The sequence below is a fragment of the Bemisia tabaci genome, chromosome 2 (assembly GCF_918797505.1).
Source record: "Bemisia tabaci chromosome 2, PGI_BMITA_v3".
NCBI classification, from domain to species: Eukaryota; Metazoa; Arthropoda; class Insecta; order Hemiptera; family Aleyrodidae; genus Bemisia; species Bemisia tabaci.
In genome coordinates, this window is record NC_092794.1 from 13,180,028 (window position 1) to 13,195,707 (window position 15,680).

At 35.7% G+C, this 15,680-nt stretch overlaps 1 protein-coding gene across 1 annotated transcript in view; it reads left to right on the plus strand.

Annotated features, from left to right (window-relative positions):
- LRP1 (LDL receptor protein 1) overlaps positions 1-15,680 on the plus strand; it is a 107,369-nt gene that overhangs the window by 46,805 nt on the left and 44,884 nt on the right. The window contains exons 29-41 of the mRNA XM_019046362.2: positions 353-577; positions 1,990-2,147; positions 3,319-3,484; positions 4,069-4,323; positions 5,428-5,592; positions 7,491-7,622; positions 8,573-8,698; positions 10,381-10,428; positions 12,145-12,398; positions 13,283-13,428; positions 14,050-14,306; positions 14,953-15,186; positions 15,495-15,675. Coding sequence (XP_018901907.2) covers positions 353-577; positions 1,990-2,147; positions 3,319-3,484; positions 4,069-4,323; positions 5,428-5,592; positions 7,491-7,622; positions 8,573-8,698; positions 10,381-10,428; positions 12,145-12,398; positions 13,283-13,428; positions 14,050-14,306; positions 14,953-15,186; positions 15,495-15,675 — 2,347 coding nt within the window. The remainder of the gene's footprint in view (positions 1-352; positions 578-1,989; positions 2,148-3,318; positions 3,485-4,068; positions 4,324-5,427; positions 5,593-7,490; positions 7,623-8,572; positions 8,699-10,380; positions 10,429-12,144; positions 12,399-13,282; positions 13,429-14,049; positions 14,307-14,952; positions 15,187-15,494; positions 15,676-15,680) is intronic.

Consider the following 15,680-nt stretch of genomic DNA (forward strand, 5'->3'; position numbering starts at 1 on the left):
TAGTCCTTGGGTCGATCATGTACTTTCTGTTTAAAATTGTGCTTTTTTTAAGCCTCCATTTTAAAAAGTTACCAATGGCTAATATCTATTCATATAAACTAAGTACCTGCCACTATATGTGATGCCTTTAAACTTGATTAAATCAAGTGTAACTCCTCAAGTAATTACAAAAAAACATTACATTCATCTCTAGTTAAATGTAACTTTGATAAAATAAAATAAGTGGATGTTTGATAAATGGAGGTGGCTCTATTGTTTATTTTATTTGTAATGGTATACCCTGTGTCTTCAGATATCTGAGTTGTATCTATTTTCATAAATTTATAAACGAAGATTTTTTTCATCTTTTCAGTCCATGAGAAAGTGCTTTTGATAGCGAAAGACAAAGAAATTCGGGGAGTTGATTTGGATCAGCCGTACCATCATATCATCCCCATAATTAGTAACCGTGTCCTGGCTCCAGCGCAAGTTGATTTTCTTGCAAGTAAAAAACTCATTTTCTGGACAGACGTTCAGCTTGATGAAATTAGAAGAATAGATCTCACTGGAGGAAATGCACAGATAGTTGCAAATAGGGGTATGTGTCTCTCATTTTACTCTGCTTTTCAGTGATCATACATTCTTCTTCTTCACCCTGAAACTAACTATCAACCTGTGTTTGATGCCAGCCCCAATCTTAAAATTAAAATCAAATTTACAGACAGCAAAAAGAAATAAATTTGGAGCTTTATCAGCGAAACAAATATGTTACCATAGGATGAGAGCAGGTGACAGTTCAAATGAGGTATAAACCTTCTTTGTTTTTCGCCTTTTCTTGGAAAATTAAACAGGAGTCCTGAGGAAAATTGTAAAATTTTCTTTTTGCAAATTGAACAGAAGCAATTATAGCCCATCATTTGTAACTTAGCATCACATGGCTAATTTCTATCCTATTTAAATCGAAGTTACTTCCAAATTTTTGGGAGGATTTCAGCTTTCTTTTTGTCAGAAAAAAATTTAAATCCGTTAAAACTTAATAACGTACCTTCAGTGAAAAACCTCCAAACTCTGTTTTGTAGTAGACTTTTTTAAGGGAAAATTATTAACTTTATGATATCCAACTGATTTATCACACCATACAACACCAGTAACTACTGTTTGGGTGGGTGCCGCCAATCACAAAACCTTTGTTTAGTAGTTGAATCCTACTCAAAACCAAAAAAAAATGAGATTTTAAGGAAGGATAATGGACCACCAGACTTGGTAGAAAATTAAGCACTCTGACACTCGTTCCCCCACCAAAATTTCTCATAGAACACAATCTGCGCAACGAAAATTACTGAAAAAACTCCTAACAAAGATAATAACTTTTTTAGTCTACATTGGTATCTTAGTAGGAGTTAATTTCAGACATTATCTCTTTACAAATCATGCTCTACGTTAAATTTTAATAAGGGTACGTGTATCAGAATATCTAAAATCGCACCTTGTCCAGTGGTCCATTTTGTACATTCAATATCTAGGAAGCATTGCTGTTGTAAAAAAAAAGAAATGCAGACTTAATTCCCTCAGTCTCGCATCATTGTTTTTTCCTTTGTAGTTTTATTGGTTCTTTTTACTTGGTAACCTATGTTTGAATCCATCCTCAACTAATAAATCCAAGGTGAAAGAAACTATGATGTGCAGTGCACTCTTGTAGTAGATGACATTAATCATTGTAGAAACTTAGTGTTTAACTGGATTTTACTATTTTTGTTAATTTGTAATAATCAACCACCAAAACAAGGTTTTGTAACCATCGGAACTGATTCATTCAGTCATTTTACACTTTTAAAAAAAGCTTACTCGGTTTAAAATGAAACTGTCACTTTAGAAATGTTTGATATCTTTCATTAAATTGAATTTCTCACTGTCAACGCTTTTTTTTAGATTTTCTTGTCTGACAATCTCAGCCGTAATTTCTTGAAACCTCTCCAATACTTACTTCTCATGATTCTCATTGTTTTGCAGGTGTCCACTATCCCATTGGCTTTGCAGTAGACTGGATCAATGATAATCTCTATGTGACCTCTGCCTCACGGGGAAGAAGTATTTTAGCATGCAACTACCGTGGAGAGTTTTGGACCACAATTTGGTCTGGTTGCGCCTCCAATGCTACTGACTGTAAGGTAAAACCAATTTTGCAGGGCTCGACTATAATAAAAAAAGGGGTGAAAATCCAACCAAAGGGCATCACCTCTTTTTGCACTCACTTATCAAGAAATTTGCGGAACTAAAATGAGATTAATGTCCCGTCTACAAAGTATACTTGCTGAGGTGTTAAAATATTATCAATATCAAAACATGAGAGAAATTCTAGTGAACAATTAGCACTACAAGACGTCTGATTCAGGGCTTATTAATAGATATCTTTTTTTTTCTTCGGCAATGAAAGTTCAAGAACGATCGTCAAACTTGCAACTCCCTCACTGAGTATTTTCCAGTGGAGCCCGTTGTCTATCACGAACGCACCTCATCTACCATAGCAATGCAGACTATGATTTCTTCAAACTTGGTTTTATCAGTAATGTTCACCAATAGATAAATGCAAAACAGAAGAAACTTTGTTACATACTACAGCAGTGGATGATGTCAATCGCCACTTTGATTTCACAAGGTATTATCTTACGTAATATCTGAGGCAGAAACTCTGAGTTTTGATAGATTTTATTATTCATTGTTAAGGTGATTCGATGGACGCCATATTTTGTGTCAGAACGGCATGCGATATATCGCATCAATTGGTTCCATATTTTCAGCTACTCGTCATTTTTCTCCTTTTTGAGATCGCACTTCTGTTGTCAGGAGTCTAAAGCACTCACTTACCAATTTTATCAAAGAAATTCAACGTAATAAAGGCGTGGTTTTTTCAGAGAGAAAACATCGCATTCGATACTGATATCGAAACTGCACTCGAATGCGATATTTTCTCTCTGAAAAAACCACGCCTTTATTACGTTGAATTTCTTTGTTAAAATTGGTAAGTGAGTGCTTTAGACTCCTGACAACAGAATTGCGATCTCAAAATAGGAGAAAAATGACGAGTAGCTGAAAATATGGAACCAATTGATGCGATATATCGCATGCCGTTCTGACACAAAATATGGCGTCCCTCGAATCACCTTAACCTACATGACACTACAATCAGAACATGATCCACTACCTCACTCATTTAATTACAAACATTTGATACAGTGACTAAAATGTAGCTTTTGAAATACGATTTCATGGCCAATAGCTATTTCCTTCCATACTTTTTTTTATATTCATCGTTGAAATCAATGTTTCTTCATTTCCTAGACCTTTGACTTCCAATCCCTGGCTGTTGATCCACCCAATGGACTAATGTATTGGAGTTACGCTACTGGCCGTGAGGCCCATTTCATCCGAACTGCAAGAATGGATGGTTCCAAACCTGAAATTCTTTTAAGCCAAAGTGAACATCCTGAATTTGCTGGTGCTCTGAGTAAGAATAATTATCCTATTATATCACCATTTCTCAGAGATAGCTCTCCAAAGCAGAGTTCTGCAACTCGATTCTAAGTTTTTTCAACTTTTGCTCTGACAAAATCCTCTGTTACTTCGAAACCAGGAAGTATTCATCTCATACATTTTTGGAAGAACTAACTCACTTTATTGAGAACTCGCATAAAAAAAGAAGTATGACAGTGATAAGATTTTTTTTGATTGAGCATTTTGTTGACATTAAATTGCAAATTCCAAAATGAATTCCTTGCGTTCTTGCTTTGGATGGTAGTACAATGTAATATTTCAAGACTGCTTTTGCCTCTATTTATGAAAAGTAGACCTCAACAAATTTGCAGAAAATTAGGGAGCAGGAGCATACACTACAATATATTTTAGAAAGAAGTAACGATTAGTCCGCTCTCAAATCGGATGAATAACTCTGAGAAATAAACTTGTTTGTGCACAGGAAAAGTGTATTATCTGGTCCTATTGCTGCCGAATTTCACTGTCTGAATTTCAACTGCTAAATAATTGTATTATTGATGTCAGTGATTTTTTAATCTCCGTGTTTTATTTTTTCAGGTCTAACTGTTTACGGTGATTATTTGTATTGGACGGTTACAAGAGTGCTTGTGCCACAAAGCATGATTCAGTGTATCAATGTTAAGACAAAAATTCCAAGCACTGCTTTTATGGGGTCAAGCACGTTTAGCATAAGCGCTATCACGGTTTACGATGATTTTCTCTATTTCACGAATCAAAGCAATGATGCAATTCATTATTTTCCCATACATAATACCAGTATATCTAGTGTCCACACATTGCGCAATAGCTCAGGTATCTTGCATTTTTACCCTTATCTTTTTCATATTTACTCTTATAATCAGAGATCTTAAAGATCACAAGAATGGGAGTCGCTAAAGATTCAAACTCGACCTTAACTTAATTGACTTTAAGAGTTGTCCATAAATTAAGTAATGCTCCAGGAGGTGAGTGGTCTCCATAATTTTGTGACCAGGCATGACAAGGGGTGGAGAGGGTGTCAGGCTCAGTGTTATGTAACCGTATGTTTACTGGCTTTTACATATGTTTTATCCTTGCCTCTTTTCAAGTGAGAAAACTCCTTTGGATTTCATTGTTTTTGTGAAAAAGAGGGGGGGGGGGTGTCAAGGGAAATGTTACGCAATTATTTTTTGGAGCTTCTAACTAAGCGTTACAATCATGGTACAAGGGATGTCAAAAAATCAGAAAAATCATGTTACATAATTCATAAACATCCCCACAAGCAGTTTTCATCTAAGGAGATCAGGTTTTTAAAATAACCCTCTGCCAATTTATTCTGAAGCCCAAGGCAAGATAGCAGCTGCTGCCAGGCATTTGAGATTGACTTTCTTTGCCAATGAACAAGGAACTTGAGCCCCGGGATGCAAGTAAGGATCGTAGGGTGCAAGAGAGACAGAAAATCGCCAATGTCTGGGCAACACCCTTCGTCAACTTCGGCAACTCTACACGCCTGGCGAGTTGCTTAGGTGTGTGAGAGAGACAGAAAAACGCCAAGCGGAAAGGGAAACTCTGAGCAAGTGATCCGGCCAAACTGGTGGCTCGTTTTCGTCAAAGGGGTCAAACATCAAATACCCCTGCGATCTTACTTAGGTTATGTACTTGGCGCAGCCTATGCCTTGGCAAATCTTATGACTTACCTCTTATCTGATATCATGATGAATTCTGTCTCATGATTAAAAAATGCAATCAAAGGGTAGAATATGGATTCCTGTTTATATGCTCACTTATAAAATGTAAGTACAAGACAGAACAGTCACTCTTAGAAACGAATAGTCCTCTCTCTTTTTGAATCACATATTTCCTTTGTGTCTTAATAGATCGATTGTTATAAACTGATGTTTGAAATAAATTTTTATGATGGTCTCTTCATTGCTCCAGGGATGGTGATGGCGCTGCGTGTTTATGATCCGGATACTCAAAGTAACGGAACTTCCATATGTAAAAGCAAGGGATGTGACCATTTATGCCTCCCAACTTCTGCCACAACAGCAACATGTAAATGTGCAATTGGCTTCACGGCAAAAGATGAACATGAATGCATAGGTAAACTATTTCATTGCATTTATAAAATCAGAATAATTTTCTGTCGTAGTCTCATTGTCCTGTTCCATAGGGTTATCATTTATGCAAGCATCAACTCACCTCTAAAAATACTGGAAATTCTTCTCTATCATCAAAGCAGTCGTTACAAAATATTGTAATTAAAGTTTAATTTCATCGCAATAATAGAAAGAAGTATTTTCAATAGAATTCATATGAAGAGAGCAAGAATATGCAAAAGTAAAACTTTGAACTGGACAGAAAAAAGTGTGGAAACCGCTTTAAATCTTCATTACTTAATTTTTTTGGATGAGCTATTCTCATCATGTGGGCCCATCCCAAGGTAAGTGAAACATAGGTATGCTCTTCCTGACCCTTTTGACCAGAACTTGGCACCTGCTGCTAGAGCTATGGTGTAAAATGAATTTCAGCAACTTTTCTGTCTTGATTGAAAACAAATATGACCGTCTTCTGTTGAAAGAAAACGAACAAATTCAGTACAAGCATATTCTTTAAGAATAAAAATGTTTATGCTTTTAGTAAAATGACTGTTGGCTCTTTTTTTTTTTTTTTTTTTATTCAATTTGATTCAAGTCCCAAGAACCATAGTCGCCTAACTCGAATATAGACTCAATGTTTTTATGAATAGTAGAAAGTGTGTAACATTGAAAACTGTTAATGAATAATTTTGACGCAGAATTAAAAGCTCTATTAAACAATCGGAGTTTCTCCCTCAAGGGCTCTTTCACCTCCCAAATCCACCACAAATAAACTTTGTAACTGACTTTGTCCAATTTCTTATGAATTGTCTCATCACTGGAATGGTAATTACATAGGGTGTTCAAAAATTAATGCATGTTTCCATTTTTTGAGCAAACAGAAACAGCTATCAATTTGCAGTTTACATGTGCTTAAAAACGGAGTAAATACCTATAAGACAAGGCAAGAACAGCTCGGTAGGTAAAAAAATTGACTGAGTGACAGGATTTTGAAAATGATACGTCGAGAGAGACCCTCCAGGATTTTTAGCTACAGCTACGTTTGTCAAGAAAAAAGAAGTTTAATGAGAATTGAGTGTTTTTATTGAAAAAACTTACAAAATCTCACAGGAATTGACGAACTTCAAGCTTCTTCATCGGATGACACTACTGACTCAACAATTGGCTGTTTTTTTAAGTATTTTCCACCACTTTGAACACAAAGCTTCAGCTGTTCTGCCCACTTCACAAGGATCGTCTTTCCGAAGTCTTCTTGACGGAGGGTTTTGAATAATTTTTGAACAGCAGTTTTGATCTCTGCAATGGAATCAAACCGTGTGCCTCTCAGAAATTTCTTTAATTCAGGAAAGAGCCATTCCATACCTGAGATCAAAACCACTGTTCAAAAATTCTTCAAAACCCTCCATCAAGAAGACTTCAGAAAGATGATCCTTGTGAGAAGGCAGAATGGCTGAAGCTTTGTGTTCAAAGTGGTGGAAAATACTTAAAAAAGCAGCCGAGTGTTGAGTCACCCGTGTCATCCGATGAAGAAGCTTGAAGTTCGTCAATTCCCAAGAGATTTTGTAAGTTTTTTCAATAAAAACACTCAATTCTCATTTAACTTCTTTTTTCTTGACAAACGTAGCTGTAGCTAAAAATCCTGGAGGGTCTCCCTCGACATATCATTTTCAAAACCCTGTCACTCAGTCAATTTTTTACCCACAGAGCTGTTCTTGGTCTTGTTTTAAAGGTATTCACTCCATCTTTAAGCACACACAACTCGCAAATTGATAGCTGTTTCTGTTCGCTCAAAAAATGGAATCGTGCATTCATTTTTGAACACCCTATGTATGTAATGTAGTGAAAACTTACCATTTTCCCTTTTGGTTCAGTTTATTATAATGTGTTTTCATTCTTTTGCAGGTTCTGATGAGTTTTTGATTTATTTCTCCGAGTCAGAATTCAAAGGTTTTGATTTAAATAACAATTCCTCCAATATTTTGATACCCATTTCTCAAGTTCCCTCTGCAGCCCGAATGGACTTTTATGCCTCTGGTATGTACATTTTTCTTGGCTCAAGATCTCACTTAATTGCGTATATCATCAAGAACTTCTGTGATCATGAGATCTTCTAAAGATGGCAATTGTTTATTTTCTGTTTATACTCAGCATTGCTACCATCTCTGATGTCAATTATCTTCTTGAAAAGTGCAATTTCTACGCAATATTGAGAGTTATTCATGATTATCTTGCTCTTAGTGTTAGTGTATTTTCTTCGGAAAATACACTATTTTTATTATTTTTAATCAGCCATACCTGGGCACTGTTATGTGACTATTCACTGCATGTGTTTGATTAAGTTCTTCTCCTTCAAAGATCTTTCATTCAGCAAAATACTTGTAGGTACGATCAAATAGATCAAGGACCACTACTCCTGAAAATCTTTTGGACACAAACATTTGAACTCCTGAATAACCCTGATTCCACCTCAACATCAAGTACCAAAAGTAGTTACTTGCGCTCTTGATTGGTCATTTTCGGTTTTCCTACCGCTCATGCAGCTATAAGGATTGTATTCATTCCCAGAGTTACAATTATTTGGTGATTCCTTTTGGACTCAAAATCCCAAAGTGTATTGTTAGCTAGTTTGTATAGCTTGTTCCACTTCCTGTGTTAATGATGGATTCCTCTAGGATACTTGAGCTACTTCTAAAATTTTGTATGTAAATTAACCACTTATTTTTATCTCTTGTAGCAAGCTTCAAGTCTAGGGAGCTTAGAATTTCCCAAATTTTGAAAAGAAGGAGCACCTCTCGGGAAATCAATGGCAGATCAGTTGTTGTTGAAAGTAGCCGCACAAATTAGCCTTTATGCTTAACTCTGTTCATTTCATCTTAGACGGCTCAGGATCTTTTCGCTGTTTTTCCTTCACATAATTTGCAAATTGTGTACAAAAAATTCTGTGAAGTTACTTTAATGAGCATTTTCTTTTTGATTGTTTTAAGGCTGTGGTTATATATTTTGGGCAGACGTTGAAACAGGTAACATCATGAAAATTTGCAAATCTGGCCCCCAACGAAAATCTGTTATCTCTCAGCATGAATCGGTTGAACCTACTCATCCTCATGAAGGTAATCTTAACCAATAATTTTGATTCATATTATTGATAAAAAAATTACCTAGCAAGTAGCTTTTGCTAAACATGGACGTTTATTGTTGCCTCTGCTACCTTTCGTGTTGGTGGGTTTTTTAAGCACAGTTTTTTCATTGCATAAATAGTAAAAGCAATAAATTACAGATTACAGGTTGAACACTCAAAAAATAATATTCATATCAAACATTTCTCTCTATAATGCATCCAATTAAAATCCTTCAAAAAAGAGGAGGCACTGCAAGTCTCGAGCAATAGAAGATTATTATAACCTTACGTAACCCAGAGATATCTATAAACTCGTTTTGGGGGATTTGTCCCAGGTAAAAATCCCATTTGCAAAGTCAGAAAAATATTGAGTTAGTCGATATTTTTCCCAGTATTAAGTATGGTCCATGTATCCCTTGTAGAGATATTTGTAACCAACTGAGAGAGGAAAAAGAAGTGAAAGCATATCGTGCGATATGTTGTTGTTTACCGGATTGTTTATATTTGTTTAGTTAAAATAACTTGTTTAATTGTTAATCTTGTTCGATGATTATCTTAATCCTGGTTAAATACTCAATTTTTACCAATTCATCTTCCTGCGCAAACTTCTCACAGGAACGTGAGAGTCCCATCCCATGGAGACATAAAGTAGGGAAAATCTCAGAAGTTTCATTTGTGCAATTCAAACTTGGGACAACTCCCATGAAAACGTCCGGTGAAGACAAGGTCTTAAAGATGCCCTGCTAACAAGATTTTGCAATTATACCAGCTGCGGAGGGCCTAGCGCTGAGGTCTATACCACTCAATTTGAGAGTAATTGAGGCTCCTTTTATGACCCACGTACCCTTCACTAACAATCTGAACTAGTTCTAGAAAGTGCCCAGAACCACTTGTCGCCTAGTGACACTTCCTTAAATGTCCAAGAAAATTTTAGAAAATTTCCGAGAGGATATGGGAAGAGTCTTAATCAACTCATACAACATTTTTAGAGTTTTGGAAAGTTCCAAAGAAACTATCATCAGTCATTTTGTGTCATCCGTCAGGGAAAATTCTTGACAGTTCCAGAGAAGAGTGATAAAGACTGATTATAAGTATTGCACGTGGCTCCTTTTAATTTGCCTTCACCTTTTTAAGTATTTTCTCTACAAATTTCATCAATATGTCCTGAAAATGTATTCTTAAAAATAAAATAGGCATAAGACAACCTAAGATGTGATGATAAACCCATTTAAGACCAACAGAAATTACCTGATGGCCCTGTAAGGACAAAATGAGTGTTGTTAAACTTTTGATGGATTTGGTGGCTACCCAGCAAATTGCACATCACCTCATCAAGGTTTATCGACGGCTGGGCGCGGGTATTTTGATTTGTTATTATCGTCTACATTTTGTGTTAACGTCAGAATGACATGTTGGCCGTAAAAACAAATCAGGTAATTGACTGCATCCATTTTTGATGCGTTTAATAACGCATCTCTTGTGAAACGGAGCAAAAGAGTTACAAGTTTCCCAAGTTATATTGTCGACATGCAACTAGAGGACCTCTTCCTGGGTCAAGCACTGCCACAAAACATTTAGTGTTTTAATCGCCTATTTTCCCTTTTATTCTTCCTTTTTTTAAAAAAAAATTATGCAATGTTCTCTCGATTTTGATTCTCTTGTTCTATTCTTCAGGCACCGCTACAGAGACAGTCGGCGACATTGCTGTTGACTGGATTGCAGGTGAGTTTCTTTTAATATTCTCTTGTCTTCTTGTTCCTCTTGTGTCTTGTTATAAAAGCAAGACTCAAACATTAACATAAAACAATAGAACAACACATCGTCACCTTCCAGGCAAAGTATCACAAGCGCCATGCGACGTTTAAAAATTTCCGCCGCCATTTTATTTTTTTTCCAGAGAAATTGTTCAACGAAGCTGTCCGAAAATTTCACTGAATTTTCTTTGTGCTGCCGATAAAATTCAGTGAAATTTCCAAACAGATTCAACCAACAATTTCTCAGTAAAGAAATAAAATGGCGGCGGAAATTTTTAAACGTCGCATGGCGCTTGTGATACTTTGCCTGGAAGGTGACGACATATAAAACAGTCTGTGTAAACATCTTTTCATAGTAGGTTTTTGGGTCAAATTTTTTAAAAAATCTAATGAAAGTAGAAAAAGCTCTTCTCTGTGTTTGTCTCTTAGTGGGGTGACTGTGTTTGGATCAAAGATGCATTACAAGGAGGCATTTGGGGGAAGAAATGGGGGGGGGGGATGTTTGGAAAAATTCATTACTATATTCATTTACAGCCTCTTATATTGATTAAACTCATCATCAGGTTTATTAGTAATCAAGCTTTTGAGAAACTGCAACCTAAGATGCATCCGACGGTCTCTCAAGGCTTGGAGTGTATATTTGTAATATCTAATTTACATTTTAAGATAGCAATAATCTGTGCACCCTGCATGTTCCATCGGTTTTGGTAAGATATTGAAACAGTTCCATCAAAAAGTAGCAACATTTTGAAGACCGTCATCGGCAGTTTTCAGAGTTGATTGGAAAATGAACTGTTGCTATATTTATTAGTTTTATGGGCTGAATAACCTGACCAATGGACATACAAGGCAACAATGCTTTGATTCGGAGCTCTTGCAGTCTCAATAAGAGCAGCCTTATTAGATTTTATCAGTATTTCAGAAAGAGGAGTACTGATAACTTATCGACAAGGATTTTTTCGAGCACCCCTATCTTGACTCTTTGATTTAATGTTTTTTCAATTGATTGCAAAAATTTCTGGTTTTCAATGGGCCTGTTGCAAACTTTTGCTAGAGCAAAAATGAAAGTTGTTCTTTGTAGATAATGTCTCAAAAATCACGATGAGAGCGTCGGCAAACTCTGAAATGCACTCCTAACTTCACAATCTGCGTAAGAAATTTGCGTTTTTTCAAGCTTCCCGCTTCAAAAAGGATACTACAGCACAGGTGAACATTTCGTTAGAGGAGTCGTTCCATTCAATCCCTGCATGGCCGACGCTTTCAAGCGCAAGTCGAGGAGAGCACAAAGTTAATCAAGGCGGATATCTATCAATGCCAGAAAAAAGTGAATGTAAACATGACAGTTGTTATCAGGTGATTAAAATCATCGTCCCGTCACATGTGTTTAGGCGGATTGGCGTCGGCTATGTTGAATATTGCGTATCATCCTTGTGAGCAGGAGTTGGATGGAATGACTCCTCTAACGAAATGTTCACCTGTGCAGTGAATTCGTTTTTGAAGGGGGGAGCTCAATAAAACGCAAATTTCTTATGCAAATTGTCAAGTAAGGAGTGCATTTCAGACTTTGCCGATTCGCTCATCGTGATTTTTGAGACACTTTCTATGAGTGAAAATTCTTATTTTTGCTCCAGCAAAAGTGTGCAACAGGCCCATTCTGAGTTATTGAATTTTTGTCCCCATGCAGGTAATTTGTATTGGACAAAACCAAGTTTGGATGTCATAGAAGTTGCTCGACTTGACGGATCTCTCAGATACGTAGTGTTGTCTGAAAACATGGGCAGACCCCATGCAATAGCTGTTGACCCAACTGTTGGTTATTTGTTCTGGAGTGAAACAGGAGACCATAAAATTTGTCGCTCTGGCCTAGATGGGTCAAATCGCAAGACACTGATAACAAGTCCTCCTGCTGTCTTCGCTGATATTACTTTGGATCGTGAGGTACACATTTGTCTTTAAAAGTTTCCTCAGTAATTACAATTCGGGTGTAACAATGAGAAATTTACGCAAATGTTCATAATCTATTAATTGATCATAAAAAAGTCCGTTTTATCCAAATACTATATATTTTTCATGAGTATCACCTGCATTATCTTTTAATTTTGGAGAATTTCTCAAATCAAATCATTATATTTCACTTGATTTGTGCAGTAATGTGAAATTACTTGTTATTTTGCCTTACTGCGGTTGAATTTACCTTTGAAGGAAAAAGGACAGCGGTCGATGATGACAAATTTTTGGCAAAAGTTATTTTTGTCAAGTTAAATCTCAAAATCGGAAGTCAATTATTAATCGAAAAATACCTTTGGTATCCAGAGAGGAGTAGTTTTTTTTGTTTTGTTTTTTTTTTTTTTTGTTATTTTTTGCAAACAGAGGATGCATAGTTGTATTTTGAACTATTAATTTTGAACCCTGTGCTTGTAAATTTAAAAATTTGGATATCTATTCCTGAAATTAAATTATTTTGATGAGCAAAATTAAATGTGTTTTATGTTGGTTTGGCTTGAAATTTTCGGGTGCTGTTTGTGCTGAAATTGATAATGTTCTCCAATCATTGAAACATCTCAAGTTTGAGTTTTTTGGTACGGAGGCTCATTTTCATCGGAAAATTATAAAACAGTTATCGATAAAGCTTGGATGTACGTATTCAAATTTTTGTTTTTCAAGCTTAAGTGAAACATGCAAAGAATCCTTGATTTCTCGTCTCTTTGCAATATATTGTAAAATTTAATTCTCAATTTTTGAGCTAGAATTCGATAATTCTCAATTTTTGAGCTAGAATTCGATAATTCTCGTCACTAATACTTAATTTATCATCTTTCTAGAATAAATTGCTCTACTGGATCGACTCGCTCTCCAACTCCATCGGTGTGATGGATTATGAAGGTGGACAAATATTGCAACTGAATCATACATTTGGCTCTCTAGAGTCTCTAGCTTATCATGATAAGAAGTTATACCTGACTGAGAAGTAAGTCTCCAAGCAATTTTTGAATAATACTAAACAGATAAAAACACCATTGTTCATGGGGGAAACAAAATAGAGCCCCAAGTAAGGTGATTATACATTTTGAATGGCAATTTGACTCAAGTTCAAATCAATTTTTTGACTCAGTTTGTCTCTAAAGTAGAGTGACGAATCAACTAGTATTAAAATTTGTATTTCCATCCCATATTGTCTCAGAAGTAAGGGAACCTTCTTGAAATTGATGGAGAAAATCTAGGAATCTAAATTCCGAAGTTCCGCGGCCATTCCTGAAGGTGGAACAGCCTCACCTTCGAAGAACATTAGATCTTGTTCCCTTGTTCAGAGTTCCCGGAACTTTGGCGGACTAAGTCAGAGCTGAGTTATAACTTATTCTGTCTGTCACAGGCAAGGGACAAAAAATTATGCGCAGCTAGAAGTTCCACGAACTTGTTCCGGCAAAGTTCCGCAAACTGTCGCTCATGTGGACAAGGTCCTAGGCAAAGTAATAGCTTCATCATTAGAGAGAGAGAGAGAAATGCCAGTATTCTACTGATTTATTTACTCATGTTAATTTTCTTGAGACTACTTTAATTGTTGTTTTTTCTTCATTTTATCTAATTTTAGAACCTTGAAAAGGGGTAGCCTTCATATAGCATCTGTGGCAAATTTATCCAATTCTAAGATTTTCATTCAAAACATGGACACGGGAGTATCAAGGGATGATGTTATTATCTACTCAAAAAGCTCACAAAAAAGCAGTGGCACAAATCCATGCGCAGAAGCCAACGGGGGCTGTGAGAAGCTATGTCTGTTTAATGGTACTCATCCTGTATGTGCTTGTTCTCATGGCATCTTGAAGTCAGATGGGAAATCTTGCGAAGGTAAAAATGTGATGTTTTTTTCTTATTTTCACTCTATTGTTTCATTGATCTGCTCAGTATTTGAAGCTAGCTTTCAACTCAATCTCAATGTCATTAGAAAAATCAGCCAATGGTAATCCACCCAAGCAAAGATCAGCTTTCATGGTGAATGACCAAAGAATATAATATGGTTAAATGAAGAATGAGAAGAATTTTATTTCCGAAACAAAAGTCCTGTTGGTATCTGAACTAAATAAATGTATACTCTTAAGAAGGCCTCTAGCCTTTATCTCTTAACGTGCATACCTCTGGAGATATCAATGGTATGTTTTTTGTCGTGAAATACGCATAAGTTTAAAAAAATGTTGATGATCTACTTTTTATTTGTTTTATTTGCGATCATTAATCGCCAGTTTTTTCATGTGAAGTAAATTAAAAATAGTGAATGTATAGCGTAAAACGATTCCATTTATAATTTTTATTTTAAATGTTGAGAAAGGCATATTTTTTCAAAAATCTAATACATGGATGAAACACCTTTTGTGACTTTTAATAACCAAAACATTTAACTTACACTTAACTTTACTTTGCAAAACAAAAAACAAAACAAAATTATTTCTTTGCTTTTTCAAATGTTTAATCTTATTTTGTTTTCTGTATTTTTCAGACTATGATAAATTCATTATGTACTCAAAAATTACGAAGATCGAAAGTTTGCACATGACTAATCCTTCCAATCCAAATGTGCCTTTCCCGCCAATTGAAAACAAAGATTTCCTGCGAAATTCTATTGGCCTTGCTCATAACTATAGAGAATCCCTATTGTATTACTCTGATATTCAGAAAGGTTCTATAAATTCAGTTCATTTCAATGGAACTGACCACAAAATTATTGTTGATCGTAAGTACACATTTGAATTCTGTTTCACTGTTCTATCATCTTGTATGTACATAAGATTGCAAAATAAGTTTCAGTATTCACTTGTGTTTATTAATACGCAGACCGATTTAGTAGTTGTGGTATGCGTGTTCAATGTATACCTAAAAATTTGAGGAGGTATTAGCATAGGAATCAAAGAGTTTGCATACCTTGCCTCTGGTAGAGGCAGGGGTTGTTGTCAATGAGCTCTTTCATTAAGCAATTGTTCTTGAATTTTGCCTTTTTCTTTATAAAATTTTAATGTTCATGTCATCACCCTTTTTGTACAGGATTGGGGTCTGTAGAAGGATTGGACTATGATGATCTCAAAAATGTACTTTACTTTACCTGCAACAATGATGCAACCCTAAGCAAAATTAACCTCACTGACACCAAACCAAAACCGCAAGTCATCATCAGATTGAAACCTAACGATAAACCACGTGGAATTGTTGTTGATAGCTGTGAATCGTAAG